The 16,385-nt window shown below is 41.8% G+C and overlaps 1 protein-coding gene across 3 annotated transcripts; it reads left to right on the plus strand.

Annotated features, from left to right (window-relative positions):
* Positions 1-26: 26 nt before the first annotated feature.
* Positions 27-15,377, plus strand: LOC134450620 (polycomb complex protein BMI-1-A-like). 3 transcript variants are annotated; one of them, XM_063200501.1, is made up of 10 exons: positions 27-142; positions 693-823; positions 1,279-1,375; positions 2,500-2,555; positions 3,352-3,402; positions 5,793-5,895; positions 6,589-6,652; positions 7,532-7,630; positions 10,329-10,409; positions 11,451-15,377. In XM_063200501.1, exons 2-10 carry the CDS (start codon positions 712-714, stop codon positions 11,814-11,816), a joined length of 1,029 nt encoding a protein of 342 aa, XP_063056571.1. In that variant the 5' UTR covers positions 27-142; positions 693-711; the 3' UTR covers positions 11,817-15,377. The 3 variants fall into 3 exon arrangements, with proteins under 3 accessions (XP_063056571.1, XP_063056578.1, XP_063056584.1); XM_063200508.1 differs by having other exon boundaries at positions 6,604-6,652; XM_063200514.1 differs by having other exon boundaries at positions 6,607-6,652.
* The last annotated feature ends 1,008 nt before the right edge of the window (positions 15,378-16,385 follow it).

The following is a 16,385-nucleotide window of genomic DNA, read 5'->3' on the forward strand; positions in this document are numbered from 1 at the left end:
GGGCAGGTCGTCTTCTTGTAGATATGCGTAAGAAAGAACAGTGTATTCTGGCGCCGCTGCTACTGCAGAAATAATCACAAAGGAAAGCCTCATGCTTCTGGCTCGTTCGTCCCAAGAAAGTGCATTTTTCATGCCAAAACAGGTAGGAGATTGAAACGACTTTGTGGGGGTTCGCGCTCCATAGCTGGTTAGATATAATCTAACACAAATTCTAGTCAGTCTGAGGGGGTTGCTCATGGGGTCCACGGGCAGCTATGGTACTTTTCTGTTTCAGGAATCCACCACGGCTAGTCAGCTTGAGAAGTTTAAAATGGCCGCGTTGCATTCAATTATTCCATCAAATCTTTCTTTTGTTTCATATTTGTAGTTTGCATTGGCCTGGGTTACGGAAGTCACACAGCCAACCCTTTGTGAACATTAGAACGCGACGTTTGTCCTATCCTTGTGTGTTGGTTAGCTGCCTAGCTAACTCGTTTGCCTAGCGCTGTGTATTGATGGTTAAATGGCATTTGTCCGTCTTAGAAACAAGGTCACATTTTGCTCTTTGTTCTGCATGGAAACGTCCAATACAGAAGCCCACTCGGCGATATTGGCAGGTAGTCAAATGTGCAAGCGACATAATGTTACTGTGCCTTCATGCATTGTGTGGTACCTCACCCACATCTAACACACGACACCTTGTTTTCACCCAGATTCTACCAGCCGGATAACATGCATAAGACCAAAAGGATCAAAATCACGGATCTAAACCCCAACCTGATCTGTCCCCTCTGCGTGGGATATTTCATTGATGCGACTACTATTGTAGAATGCCTGCACTCATGTAAGAGAGCTGTCCCAGTTATCCTCATCAGCTGTTGTGATGACTTTGTATACACAAGCCACATGGCGTGTTGATCATTAATAATCTAGCGCAGCACTCTCGTGAAAGTGGAGTTGTCAGGGTATGGTATGTAGAATACCATTAATTAACAAAATAGTACATGGATTAACACTTGTTATATTAGAGCTCGAAAGCTTTAACCCGTTAAGACACAGCGTTATAAATTTGCTGTTACCAGAATGGCAATGGCCAAGTCGTAGTGCATTACTATAGGCCCCGTGTTATGTCATAGCATTGTAGTACTATGGTAGTTACTTTTCAATGACTACTGGAGGTAGGCCACTACGGTGTGCATTAAGGGGCTATGCATTAGTGCAAGGGTTTGATGGTGAACATATGCTTGTCTACCAAATTCTGTGTGTGTGTGACTAATGGTTACTCTATCTTGTGTGCAGACTGCAAGAGCTGTATAGTTTCCTTCCTTGAGAGGAACAACGTCTGTCCACAATGCGAAAGCCAAGGACAAAAGATGCCCACGCAGCTCAGCATAAGGTTAGTAAGGGTGTCATGTCATGATACTGACTGTGCCAGTGTAATGCATGTGGATGCAGTTGTGGTAGTGAACTCAAACATTGACATTGACTATGTGCTCTTCAACCAGTGAATACTGTGTGTGTGGTGTTACTTTGCTGTGAACCTATTGTTATTACACTGCATTATTATTACATTATTATTATTAGTATTATTGAAACGCAATATTAGTATTATTGAAACGCAATTTCAAATTCTTTGTATGACCAGTGCATGTAAAGAAATTGACAATAAACTTGACTTGACTATTTATTACATTGTTCTTCATGCCAAGTTGAGTGCCAGCCATCCAACTCACTCTTTGTTGAAAAAGTCCAACCATTATTACATCACTATACAGTTGGCTGTCACTTTTTATCCAAAGCGACTCACAGATATTTACAGAGTATTGGACTGGAGCAGGGTGGGGAGGGATAGGTGCCTTGCTGAAGGGCACTTAAGCCATGGAGGGAGGAAGGGGTGGTACGGGGCGGGTGGGGATTGAACCTGCAACCTTGTGATGAACAGTCAAACCCCCTGTCCATTGCTCCATGGTTGCCCATTGGAATAACACAACCACGTTACAAAAACATTGCTATGACATTGCTACTAGACGCTCTGCATGCAGGGGTTAAGTTGCATTTGACGGCAAACAATGTAAGACCGACACAATAGTCATACTCATACCCTGGTCATACCGTTCCACCTCATTTCCGAGCAATTCTGAACAGGCCACACTAAATTGGTCAACTCGTGACGTGCTCTTCTTATTCATGCTAGCTTATGTGTGCAGCCTACTCAAACCACAATGTGTTGGCCTGGCTTGCTATTTTACACGTCTTTTAAAGGTGCACTATGTAATATTTTTAGTAGTTTATTTCCAGAATTCATGCTGCCCATTCACAAATGTTACCTTTTTCACAAATATTTGCCACCTACATCAAATTCTAAGTATTCAATATGACTAGGAAACTGGTTAACTTGTGACATGCTCTTATTCAGGCTAGCTAATGCTCGCAGCCTACTCAAATGACATTGTGTTGGTCTGCCTTGCCATTGCACACATTTCGTTTAACCGTTTGTGGTATATGTGTGGCTCTCTGTAGGTCAGACCAGGCCCTTCAGGATGTAGTCTACAAGCTTGTCCCTGGACTATTTAAAGGTGAGCAACGTGATTTTACTAGGGATGCACCGATACCACTTTTTTGAAAACCGATACAAGTACGAGTACATTAATGTGTGTACTTGCCGATACCGAGTACAGATACCGATACCTTTTACCACCAAAATACAATGAAAATAAATGCATGGCCTTGTTTTTTTCCACCTGTGATATTTTTATTGTCCATTTCCATGTAGATTTAAATGTTGGTAAATGTATGAGGTGGCACTTTTTTGCATGCTGATTTCAAGTCCACAGAACATGACAAGATTTTGCATTGTTTTGAGTAATATTAGTACTCGTAGCTGGTATCGGCAAGTGCTTGTGTACGAGTACGAGTATAATGAGCAGTATCGGGAGCCGGTATCGGTGCATCCCTAGATTTTCCTTGTTCTTTTACTCCATTGATTAATGGGAATGTTTTTGTATGGCTGCCTCTGAGGACGGCTCTCTTTATCAAGGTGTTTAAAATAAATATAAACATCGAAAGAGGAGCTGAGGATAGCTTGTGTTTGAAATAGAACCAGAAAACCGAAAGAGAGCTTTCTGGAGCTGAGAGCATTTGTCATGGTTGGTGACAACCATGACATGAAAGTCTAATTGCAAGTTGTGTTTTTTGGCTAGTTTTTCCGTGTACAGACAGACAGGCAAGACGTCAAAACTGAATTCATATTATCAAGACAAGAGGATCAGCCATTTGTCAGACATGCGTGTGTAAACATGTCTGTTTATACTCCGCTTACAATTTCTTCTGCTTGTCTTTCGTTTCTTTTTTTCTTTCCATCTTTATGAACAGATGAGATGAAAAGGAGACGAGATTTCTATGCCGGCCGCCCAGCTGCAGACGGTTAGTGTTCCCTTCCTACCACCCGTACAGGGTGTCCTCCGGAAATTTATCGCATAGAGCCTAGATCAGGGGTGGGGAACCTATGTCTGGAGGGCCATTTATGGCCATCGAGGCTGTCTTATCCGGGCCCCGACATAATTTTTATGTTATGCCATGTTTCATGTTTCACATGAAGTATGGCATGTTTTCTAAAGCAATGTTAGAAATTACATTTACAATACAATCTTATTTTGAATGACACTGCACGACATATCCTTTCCGTCAGATGTCTCTGATTCTGGCTAACCTTCCACCCATCTTGACTAACACATGTTACGCGGGAAACGCTGTTAAACATGCGATCGCAACACTGTCACAAGGTTCACACAGGTCATGATGCGTTTATCTCAGAGATTAATACAGTGTTAAAGGAAATTCATAATGGCTTCAACCTGCGTTTTGAAAACGACCCATCTGACAATGTGCTTTTGAATGTAATGTTTCAAACCACAGTACACAGTAGAGTTGTATAAAGTATAATTGAAGAGTTCAGATGCAAAACCCCCTAACTCCATTTCTGAAGACCTGCTCTTCTATATTTTTAGAGAACTCAGTTGTTGGTTTGGTTTACATTCATGTACTTGATAATACATATAAATAGTTATATTACATAAATAAAATAAAAAATATGCAATTTTGATAGCTTTGTATTAAATAAAAATAAATTAAGATTAATTTCTGAAAAGGCACTTAGGGGGTTTTGCATCTGAACTCTTCAATTACTCTTAGAGATGTTAGAGATTACAACACAAATGGTATGATATTACATAACTGAAACAATGTAATGCATCATACTACTAGTGTTATAATTACATCTCTAAAGAGTACTTCTACTTCTACTTTATACAACTCTGGTACACAGTGACTGTGTTCCTCAAGTACCAACCGTTTAGTCTTGCCCTTTACTCACACAAGGCGATACCAGTCTAAACAGTTTTCTGTCATTGTCCCTCAATGTATGTCCATCAATGTAATGTAACTTCGAACAGCAACGGTGGTATCCAGTACTCTGCTAGCAACATTATGGACACACATTTGGTCACCATTCATCACCACACTGCTCGAGTGGCTTCAAAGATAAAAGTTCCACGGTCACATCTGTCCTTGTGAAATTACATTGAGTTGGGATAGATTTTAGACCATGATAAAGAGAAACATATGGACTTGCACCATTTTGCTTGTAGCCCTCAAGGGTAGGGATGCAACGATACCGATACTGGTATCGGGTGTTGGCACAGATACTGCTCATTATACTCGTACTCGTACTCGTCAAACACTTGCCGATACCAGGTACGATACTGCTATTACACGAAACAATGCAAAATCTCATCACGTTCTGTGGACTTGAAAGCAGCATGGAAAAAAAGTGCCACCTCATACATTTACTAACATTTTAATCTACATGGAAATGGACAATAAAAAATATCACCGGTGGAAAAAAACAAGGCCATGCCTTTATTTTCATGGTATGTTGGTGGTAAAAGGTATCGTATCGGTGAGTACACAAATTAATGTACTCGTACTTGTATCGGTTTTCAAAAAAGTGGTATCGGTACATCCCTACTCAAGGGGATGTTGAGGCAAGCACATGTGCTTTTTTACGACACACATTTGCATGCGTTCATTTTTTTTCTTTTCAACAATAGGATGTTCTTTTTCAAGATTCCCAAGTGACAGAAGAGCCTGTCACAAATCCATGATTGATTTTCTTTGAAAAAAGAAGAAGTATGCAAGAGAGGACGCTACCAGGCAGGAATGCCGACTTGTTAACGTGTCAAGACTTCAGAGGGGAGATACCGCACAGTCTTTAAAAAAATAAATATATATATATTAGGGGCATGTTTGCCTTCATTTAGATAGGACGGTATGAGAGGCGACAGGAAGTGAGTGGGAGAGAGAGACGGGGGAGATCGCAAATGACCCAAGCCGGAATCGAACCCAGGTCAACTCGTCGGCGTAGTAACCCAGTGCCCTACCGTTAGGCCATGGCAGGGCCCGCACACTCTTGTCCATCATGCCATCATGCATAAAAACCTGAGAAAGGCCACACTGGCCGAAACATGTTTAATAAAACTCAGCAAGATAGACAAGAGTGTGCGGTATCTTCCCCTCTGAAGTGAACAATTGCCCACTACCTGCGCCTCAAAACCTCTGGTGTGCGTTAACTTTCTCCTCCAAAAACATGTCAAGAAAGACTACCTTTTGCAACACTGACTGACTGTCATTCAACCTTCTCCATCTGGTGTGTATGTGTGTGTGTGCACGTGTGTGTGTGTGTGTGCGTGTGTGTGTGTGTATGTGTGTGTGTGCACGTGTGTGTGTGTGTGTGCGTGTGTGTGTCCCAACATCAGACAATCGGAGTCGGGAGCGTGGTGGAGTGAGGGAAGAGGAGAGGATCATCATTGCAGAGGATGAGATCATCAGTCTCTCCATACAGTTCCATGGGAAAAACAGGTACGTTTATATGGGTAAGGGGGCTCAAGAAAGCAGAGATTGCGCGCATATTAGTGGCACAGGTGCTGGACAAAATAAAAATAACTTAAGTAAATGATAATTGTCCACAATTCGCTGTTTTGGACCTTAGTCCTTCTTCAAGTGCAAAGGTCCGAAACGTCATGCCATTAAAACAACTAGGAGCATTAACAGTGTTAAGGACATTTATCATTTACTTCGATTAAAGGGGCTCACACACGAAATATGGTGTTAATTCAACCAAAAGCAGTGTAGATGCTGTCAATCGACTGTAATTTTTACAGAATTTTTAAAAATTTTACTGTGCTGTCAACTTATGTCTACTCTTTTTTGGGGGGGGTTCAACTTTATTTGGACAATATAGGGAAGAATGGGACTGGAAGCGATTAGGGAGAGAGAGACGGGGAAGGATCGGCACATGAACCGGGCTCGAATCGAACTCGGGTCGTTAGCGTAGTAACCCAGTGCCCTACCGTTAGGCCACGGCATGGCTTCTTATGTCTACTCTGCCTCTGATATGTTTGGCTGCGGGAGGAGATGAATAAAAAAGTAGACGAGAGATTCCTTGTGATGTATTTGGTGATGAGGAAATGTTTCTGTGTGATTTTAAGAAATCGAGTCTTATGAATATATTAAATACGAAAAGTAATTTAAGTCATTCATGTCATTTTAAAGATGTCCTCCTCTTAGCAGTGACCTCAAGCCATCAGAGACAAAAGATACTTCAGATGGTGAAACGGTAAGAGCTCTTTCCCCCTCCTCTTCCTCATGACATCCCTTGACATGTATGCTGAAAACTGAAACGAGAGCATACGCTTTTCATTTCCCCAGCGTGGTTGAATGTTTACACATGCAGTGGGTCATAAATGCTTTGTCAGCCATTTGGTTTTGGTTAGGTGCTTTTACATTTAGTTTGTGTGTACATTCCCCCTGTGTAGAGCAACAGTGAAAACGATACCGTAGCATTTCTGGATTTTTCATTTCACACCTGTCCTGGAGTTAAATGATTGAGTTTCATCAACCTTTGACCTTTCATCTGCTCTTTAAGCCATTCTCTTAGAGTGCGTCTTAATATGCGACCTTGCCTCCTCCACTTGCTTCTCGTCATGATGACATCACTGACAACAGGATTATATTTCAATATCTTGCAAAAGCTCAATTGTAGAGTCTTTTTCTCATTTGCAATTGGGATGGTGAATGAAAAACAGTCCCTCAAAAGTTGTTGTGGCTAGGCTGACAGCTGGGAAACTTTATCGTTTTCTCCACGGAGGAGGGGCCAGGAGGCGGGACGAGGAGACAAGCGCAAGTGGAGGAGGCAAGGTCGCATATTAAGACGCACTCTTAGTCTGGTGATGCTACTTCTAGTTACAAGCTAGCAATTATCATTGAATGATATGGTCCAGCTGGCACAGTCATAAGTATATGCAAGCTGGGAGGTAAAATGTGCAGTCAGACTAAAACTGTGCAGGAGAAAACTAAAACTCAATAATTTAACTCAAGGGGAGGTGAAAGATGAGCTTATTTCCAGAACAAATACAGTGTTGTTTTGATGATTTGCTGATCCCTGATCAGATAAGTAATTTCAACAATTCATCTGTGTTCATCTGTCTCCTTCTAGACCAACAGCAAGCGTTTTCTGCGCTGTCCCGCCGCCATGACGGTCAGCCACTTGGTCAAGTTCCTGAGGAGTAAGATGGACATTCCTAGCAACTATCGGGTAACTATCAGCATGTGATGATGACTTCACTTTCATCATCATCATCATCATCATCATCATCATCATCATCATCATCATCACATTCACTTCCGTTTTGTGTAATTCATATCGCATCCTTCTGCTGAGAACAGAGCTTTGGAATATTTGAAACAATATCCGACCATCAGATTGTTTATTTGGTGGGAAAAAATGAGTGTGTCGAGATTTACCACATAGGTCAGGCTGTGACGATACAGCTAAATAGATGAACTGCAGATTCCTCTGGTCAGACCAGACTTGTGTATAATTTTCCCTATAGTAGATTGACATACTGCATCATGGTACAGTACAATGCGGAATCAAACATGCTGGAATGTCCCTTGAATTCATTTGGCATAGAGTTTTCTCTCGAGCGACTTTACCAGTTCATATCGGTTTCCTCCATGTAATGCTATGAAAATGCTATGGTCCGTTTATAGGGCTGAGGAATGTAAGGCCTTTAAGCCGCCCTTAAACCCAGGGTGTAGAGTTTTCATTTTCTGAGCAGTATTTAAAAGGGTCTCTATGTAGGATTAAAAGTTTAATTAATCACTGTCCTGAGTCAGCCGATGCTTATTTAAGGGAAACATTTCAGTCACTTCTCATACGAAAAATAGCTTTACATACCATATTCAGATTTGAATCAACTGCTGGCATTCTGTGATGAAACACATTCTGACAGTGAGTTTATTTGAACAGCATTTTTACATGACGGTGTAAATATTGAGACAGGCATGCCACGGGCACCGCGCGAACTACGTCATCTTACATTGTGCCCCTTTAACAAAGTTTATAGGGTTAACACAGGGCTGTGGACAACCCTGAATTATTGAGGCATTACACTTATGAGGCTAGTACGATTATTATGCATGTCATTTTAGCACACAGTGCACATGAATGACGGCAATTGTAGCCATTTGAATTGGCTACACCACACGCATGGCTAAAAGGTGGCAGACATGAACAAAGCTGTGATTTTAAAGTGATACTGTCCCAATTTTGGAAATAAGCTTATTTTACACCTCCCCTTGAATTCAATAATAGGGTTTTACTGTTCTCCTGTACTTTCAACCGTTCTCGGGGTACGGCAGTGCAAATTTTACCTCCATGCTAGCAGTTAACATTGAGTCCTATGAGACCAGCTCGCGGCTAACTGGTCTCATAGGACTCAATGTTAATTGTTAGCTTGGAGGTAAAATTTGCACTGTCATAACTAGAAAACGGTTTAAAGTACAGGAGAACGGTAAAAGCCTATTATTTAACTCAAGGGAAGGTGTAAAATAAGCTTATTCCCAAAAATGGGACAGTATCACTTCAAGGCAAACTTGAATCTTTTCAAGATTTTTAATCAACGAGCTGGCAAAAGGTCACCTATAGGCAAATAGCCAACTGCTTCAAGCATCACAGGAGCAAAGGATGGTCCGGAGGCAACACTGTTATTTTTTCCACACACACCGACGCGTTTCGACTCAGGCAGGAGTTTTTTTCAAGGTGCTTCAAGCATCACACTGCTTTCTACAGTACATGTCACACAGACTGACTGAAGGGCTTGATGCACACTGCACCACACTGCATTGTACTGCATCACACTGCACCAAACATGTTCTATTCTGTGACTAAATTAAAAGCCTTGTTGAGAATGCTTAATGGCTTTAGGGGTTTTCTGTCAGGCTGTAGTGGTGCTCTTGAAAACCCCTTAAAGGTCTGTGTTTAATTAAAAAGCATCCATCTATGTCAAAGCTCAGCGACCCGGTCAATGTCGATGGCATCTCTCCCTGAGTGGGATCGCTTGACCTCTCATTTAGGGAACAACTGAAAAGCAATTAGGAAAATTAGCATTGGCAATCAAGTACATCAGTCTGTGCAAGTGAGCTGTGCCAATTTGCGATGGTTTGCTTACACACGCTTATCTTTTCAATAAAGAATTCTTAAATCCTTAGTAAAATAAAAAATCAATGTATTTGCTTCTCCTGTGGATTTCAAAAGAAAAGTGAGCAATATAAAGGGACAATAAGCTAAAATATTCTTATTTCCAAAAGGGACCCCTTAATGCACTAATAATGATGATAATAATAATAATAGATCAGTTTTATATAGTGTTTTTCTAGGTACTCAAATACGCTAATGCAGTGAATGATTCTCAAACTGTGGGCCCTGAAGGTATTCCATGTGGGCCTTGAAATCATTTTCTAATAATAATCAAAATCATATTTCTATGTGTGTTGCTGTTGATTTATTTGAGTTTTGGTTATTGGGTCAAAAGGGGCCCCTAAATGCACTAATGCAGTGGTTCTCAACTGGAACAGTCTTGGGACCCACCATTTTCCACTGTCATTCAGTAGCGACCCAATTTTTTTAGCGTTCAAGTCAATTCAATGCAATTCTCAAAATGTAACCAACACTCGAATGACTGGTTGCATGCTATCTATCTCGCATAAACATTCAGATTGTATCTATGACGACAGATGACACAAAGTTCACTAGCCTATCAAAATAAAAAGTTGTAAATTGTTGCAGGAAAAGTTAGATTTTATTTTTTTTTTAGAATTGTTTTTTTTTTACACCAAGACTCCGCGACCCACCCATGACCCCTCCGCGACCCACTTTTGGGTCGCGACCCACCAGTTGAGAAACACTGCACTAATGCATGTCCACTGCCCTTTCCTTTGCACTGTAACAGATCGAGGTCCTGTATGAAGACAAGCTCCTGAAAGACTATTACACTCTGATGGACATCGCCTACCTCTACACCTGGAGACAAGTAAGAGCTTTTGCTGTAACACAAACTGGGTAGCACTTTATTTTAATGGTTCACTATTACAATGGATCTACCACGTTAGGTACAGTGTAATAACCAGTGTAACAATATTTAATACCATGTAATACCAGTGTAATACCATGTATCAACCTTAACCCTAGATGTAAGTACAAAATTGCTACATGGTGTTACACTGGGATTACATGGTATTAAATATTGTTACACTGGTTATTACAATGTACCTTATGTGGTAGATCCACTGTAATAGTGAACCATTAAAATAAATGTTAACACAGAAACTGTAACTGTACAGGGTTTCCCACAGCACTTCATTGTTTATTGTTTATAAGGTGGCCAACTTAAACCAAACATCTCTCACCGTGACAGGTACCCTGAAAAGATTTTTTTTAAATGCTACATTGTGAAAGTTATTTCTAAATTTGCTTGATGCAAATTGCCTAAGCAGTTCATCTTTGATGGGGTCTCGTAATTTGAGTTGAAACTGCTCAGTATAGCCTGTCAAATCATGGCACTTGTCTGAGAGCAGCCAAACCCCTGCCCACCTTGACATCAAATGTTCTGGGGGAAACACTGCTGTAACTGAAACTATAACTTTAACAGACTCTGTGTTGTCAACAGTGTGGTTATGACCAAATGTAGGTCACCTTTGAATGATAAGGACAAATATTATTGCAAAGGTCTAGTTCACATCCTGTCAGCAAGCACCACCAAAAGCATGCGCAGGCTGTTGTTAATTTCCTTTTGAGCAAATGGTGCTGATACAAAGTTCTATAAAGCCGTTGATGTCATGACCTCTATCTAATGGTTATGATCTTTGATTAAGATCTAATAGAGGTGAGTCTTTCACATTTAGTGTATAAGTATCTGTTAATGTGCATTTCTGTGTAAAGAGTGCTTGCGTGAGTTTTCGTTTTGATGCTTCTTCGTAAATGGCTTTATTACCGACTTACAAAAGTAAGAGTTACAAAGGTTATATATTATTACAGCTATATTACAGTTCCTTCCTTGTGCCTTTTGTTCTAGAATGGTCCGCTCCCCCTTCAGTACCGCGTGCAGCCTGCCTGGAAGCGTCTGCGTCCCGGCAGTGCCTCCTGCGTCACGTCCCCCCTCCCCCACTCGGACGGCGTCTCCGAGAGCGACTCCCACAGCGACAAGCCCCTCAGCCCGCCCGCAACGCCGCCCCCAGGCCAGCAGTCCGGCCCAGGCTCGGCCCCAGGCCAGCCCAACTCTAACTCCAACTCCAACACCAACCCTGCCCACAGTGGTGCCACTGCGGTGCGACCTCCTGTCCCCACGGCTGGCATCAACACCTCCATGAACAACAACACCAGCAGCAGCAGCAACAACAACCAGAAGAACGGCAACCATGGACCACCTGGAGAAATATAAGCTGCAGTCTTGAATTAGCTGGAGAAATTTAAGATGCAGGTTTGGACCGACTGCAGAAACAGAGATTCTTTAAGTATATATCTACTCTCTCTGGTAGAAAGCTGCAGCTGCAGTCTTGCCCAAGCCTACTACAGTGGCAGCAGCCAGAACTGCAACCATGGACCACCAGGACAAATGAAAGCTGCAGCAGTCTCGGACCAGCTGGAGAATTGTTAGGCTGCAGCTGTTCGGGATCTAATGCTCCTCAAATTCACCCAAGCCTACCGTGGCAAGAGCCGAATCTGCAGCTCGGGACCACCTGGAGAAATGTAGGCTGCAGCTACCTTGTATCTAGACTCCCCCAACCAACACCTCCCCTCATTCATCTGCACTCCAGTGTACAGTAACAGTGGCTGGGTTTTGTGACCCCAGCAAAGATCAGAAGATGAATACCTTCTGATTTCCTCAGTAGAATTACAATGGAAGAAGTCACTTGATGAGTCAAAACGTTTCCAAGCTGTCCTGTTGCCTACAACTAAACCAGTGATTGTCTATTAGAATAAGATACGTCAAGCCCCTTTGCTTCCTGGATCCATGTGACATCAGCTGGACGCCCCTTTAGGAGACCTTCCGTTAGGAGACCATTGGAGTCTTACGGTTGAGAATAAATGGATTTCCCTCAGCGCTGTAGATGGTGGTAGGGCATCTCTTATGCAAGCCGTCACCAAATGCCACAGAAAGAGAAGAAGGGGACAATACCCCCTTAAGAAGAGACCAAACTTGAGCACACTCCTTGCATTGGGTAGGAAGAGTTTGGGGTATCCTACTCTAATGCGGTACCTAAGTCTCTGCCCCATCCGGACAGCTCATGGGGCTGTGAAAGTCAAAAATTTCGATGGGCTATAATGGACTGATCAAACCTTTTTTCCGTTCCACTTCACATTCCCCCCTAGATCACACATACAGACGATCATTGACTAAACTCTTTTCACAAAGAGGGCATGGATGAATGAGACTCTTCACACACTCTACTCAAGCAAGAGCGGTAGAAAATCAGACTGAGATACTTCCATCATGGAAGGTCACGTCTGTAGGAGCTAAGTGGCAGAATCAGTTTTGGACTTTTCTTGTTTAAGCGACACAGCACCATTATTTGTGAAAATTCGCTCATTTTACACCTCCCTTTGAGTTGAATTATTAAGTTTTACCTTTCTCTATTCCTCTCAGCCGTTCTCTGAGTCTGGCGATATTGTTCCAGGTTTCTAGCTGGTCCCATCCAATTCATTGGTGCATGCTTGCTTGGAGGTACAAGATGTCTCACCAGACTCCGAGAACAGCTGGAAGAGCAGGGGAAAAGTACACCCCAGTTATTTAATTGGAGGGAAACTAGCTTCTTCCCCCCAGAAATGGCGGAATGCCGTTTTAACATATGACCAGGGCTCTAAATTAACACCAGCCAACTGGCCAAATGAGTTCAAATTCAGTTTGGCTGGCAGAAAAGGAAACTTACTAGTCACTAGTAGTAGAAAGTATATGTTTGGCTAGTAATGCTTAACATCTCCTAGCCAAATTGGCAAGTGTTGTAATACATTCATTTTATAGCCCTGCATATGACGGATGTGTTCTATGCCATCTGGCCTTCTGATTGGTCCTCTCACTGCATGAAGGGGCATTTGTGCCCTGCCCACATCATGTGATCATGGATACAGGAAGTAACTGGACTTAATTCATGGAGTGCGTCTTAATATGCGACCTTGCCTCCTCCACTTGCGCTTGTCTCCTCGTCCCGCCTCCTGGCCCCTCCTCCGTGGAGAAAACGATAAAGTTTCCCAGCTGTCAGCCTAGCCACAACAACTTTTGAGGGACTGTTTTTCATTCACCATCCCAATTTGCAAATGAGAAAAAGACTCTACAATTGAGCTTTTGCAAGATATTGAAATATAATGCTGTTGTCAGTGATGTCATCATGACGAGAAGCGAGTGGAGGAGGCAAGTGGAGGAGGCAAGGTCGCATATTAAGATGCACTCATGGCGTGCTCTCTCAATGCCCAGTGTTCTAGCCTTGCTAGGATGTGAAACGCCCAGTGATTGGATACTCTTTGGTGAACTCCGCAAGAGTATCCCATCACTGGGCGTTTCACGTCCTAGCAAGGCTAGAACACTTGACATGGAAATGGCCCATTAATCTTGGGATCTTTCCAAAATCCTAACTCCTGTCCTCCCTCGACCTGTACTTGTGGCCTCGCACACCCTGCCTCCGTGGAGAAAAAAAAAAGCTTCCCTGCTGTCAGACTAGCCGCAACAACTTTTGGGGGACCATTCCCCATTTTTAACATGCCGATTGCTAATGAGAAAATGACCTTTGTGAATTGTGCTTTTGCAAGATATTGAATTAAAATTCTGAGCAATGACGTCATCAGGAGGCCACAAGCAAAAGGGAGGATGGGAGTTAGGATATTAGAAAGAATTCCTTATCTACCATATTAATTTGACACGTGACACTCCTTTGGAGTTTTCTCTTCTGTACGTTTTTTCCCCCTTTTTATTCATTCATTCATTGGCATGACGACATTTGCGTCATCACAGGTGAATTAAAAGGGAAAAAAAACTCCAACAAGGAAAAAAAAATCCAAAACGTGTGCGAACCTTTTTTTAAGTCACTTTTTTGTTCAGCATCAGGGATTGTTCCCAAGCTAAGACACATGACTGAAATTGTAACATGGCCTTCAAGACTGAAACTACTCTGCTTTGTTGAACAGCAGTAGAGTAATAGACCAGCCATATCCATTTTTGTACACAATATGTATATAAAATGTACATAAATCTTGTATGATACAACAATGTATGTTTCGGATTGGTATGTGAGTGAAAAGGACTGAAAAATAACGATAACTTGTGAATTTTGGGACTTAACAGTTCCCTGTGTCTAGTAGCACACAGTTTAGGGAAAATTATTCAGAAATGTGAAATCGCGCCTTCAACACCACACAGCAGACGTTACAGACTTTTCCAGTATGATGTGTTTATTGTTATTTTATTTGAAGCATTGACAAGATGAATTCTTATTTATCCTATTACCGTACTCCAATGTGACAAGAGGGGACACATTCGCCTTTTGTTGTTGTCGTTTGTGGGGTTTTTTTTTCTTCTTAACTTCATGAATGCACTACAGTTAGAATGTAATCGCACATACAAGGCAGCTGACATTGTGAAACGGTATGGAGGACTGCATTTACACAGTGCATTTTTTTTGGGAATCAATCAACAACGCTAAGGCCTTTTTTCTTTACAGTTGCATCGTTCAAGAAACAAGTTCCTCAGTGCAGTATTTGACAACCTGGTTGAAAGCTACACATCACAATCATCCACAGACTTAAAAATAAAATGGCCAAGGGTGCTTGGCAAAATGAAGCATTTATGTTTATTCTCCCCCTCAACATAAATGAGGGGAAACAGGAACTGTAATACTGTACAATGCTATCAATTGTATCTACCAAACAAAAACATATTCTGTATTTATTTTATAGCACTGCATGTTACAATGTATGTTCCATAAGGCAGTAAAAAAAACCTGAGTTTTGATTCTTTGTTTTGTGATTATCTGTTGAAAGAATCCTGACATCTTAATAGATGTACTTCATGGTCGATTATGAGTCTTAAACAGAACTTCAACACAACTACCACTACTTAACAAAGGTCCTCTATGCAGATCCAGTTTATAAATACTAGGTATAACTAAAAAGAAGTCAACCATTGCCAATTCATGGTTGAGACTGCACATCTCTGGGTTAGCTGCGTTTACATTTTGTGTGTGTGCTTTGGCTCCTTTCTTGTAAGTCTTAGGACGGATTAGGCCACTTTGTATATGTTAAATGGGTGTATTCCATGAACAGTGTTAAGCGATAAACCTGGCTAAGTTAACCTACAGACAATTGTGAACCTAGATATCCCACAGATGTGATTTCATTAAGAAAATGAGCAGTTCAGGCTCTTCTATGGTGTGATTTACCACAACCTCAAGGTTACTACCTTCACCTGGTTTACTACTGAGCCAGGTTCTTGGGGAAAACTCCCCAGGTCCACTATGCAAGAGTGAGCTGCCATGACTGACTCCAGATCAGTATTATGTGCTACCCAACCACCAACTGAGGCCCCTGGTGGGTGTGCGAAGTTGAAACCTGATCCTTAGGTATGTCTCCGGCATAAACATTCGAGAGACGGTCATACGTAGCAGCAGACTTGAAATCTTAACATCAAACGATATATCGTACAACAATATGTGCAATGTTTCAGTTCAGTTTCAGTTCAATGTAGCATTTATGTATTTTAATTTTAGCATTCAACACTATTAATGACCGTTTCCCCATTTACAGTTAAGAAGCTTCTAGCGCCAAGACATTCTTAAGACCCTTTTAAAGGCTCCCGTAAAAGCAAAGCTGTTTTTTCAAAATGCTAGCTTCACCTCCATTATTGGTGCTACAATGCAGCATTGATGCATTTGATGGAACTACTTAATGCTATTACTAGTGATGTGATACTTTGATGGTCAAGGAGAGTAAAGAGCACTCACAAACAAAAGCCAGTGAGCTG

This window comes from Engraulis encrasicolus, chromosome 1 (assembly GCF_034702125.1).
Source record: "Engraulis encrasicolus isolate BLACKSEA-1 chromosome 1, IST_EnEncr_1.0, whole genome shotgun sequence".
NCBI lineage: Eukaryota > Metazoa > Chordata > Actinopteri > Clupeiformes > Engraulidae > Engraulis > Engraulis encrasicolus.

Bases quoted from the DNA above. Each gene is read 5' to 3' on its own strand.
- LOC134450620 (XM_063200501.1), top strand. From the start codon at position 712: ATGCATAAGACCAAAAGGATCAAAATCACGGATCTAAACCCCAACCTG. The intron at 2,556-3,351 runs GTGAGCAACGTG...CTTTATGAACAG, and splicing joins TGTCCCTGGACTATTTAAAG to ATGAGATGAAAAGGAGACGA. The intron at 6,653-7,531 runs GTAAGAGCTCTT...GTCTCCTTCTAG, and splicing joins ATACTTCAGATGGTGAAACG to ACCAACAGCAAGCGTTTTCT.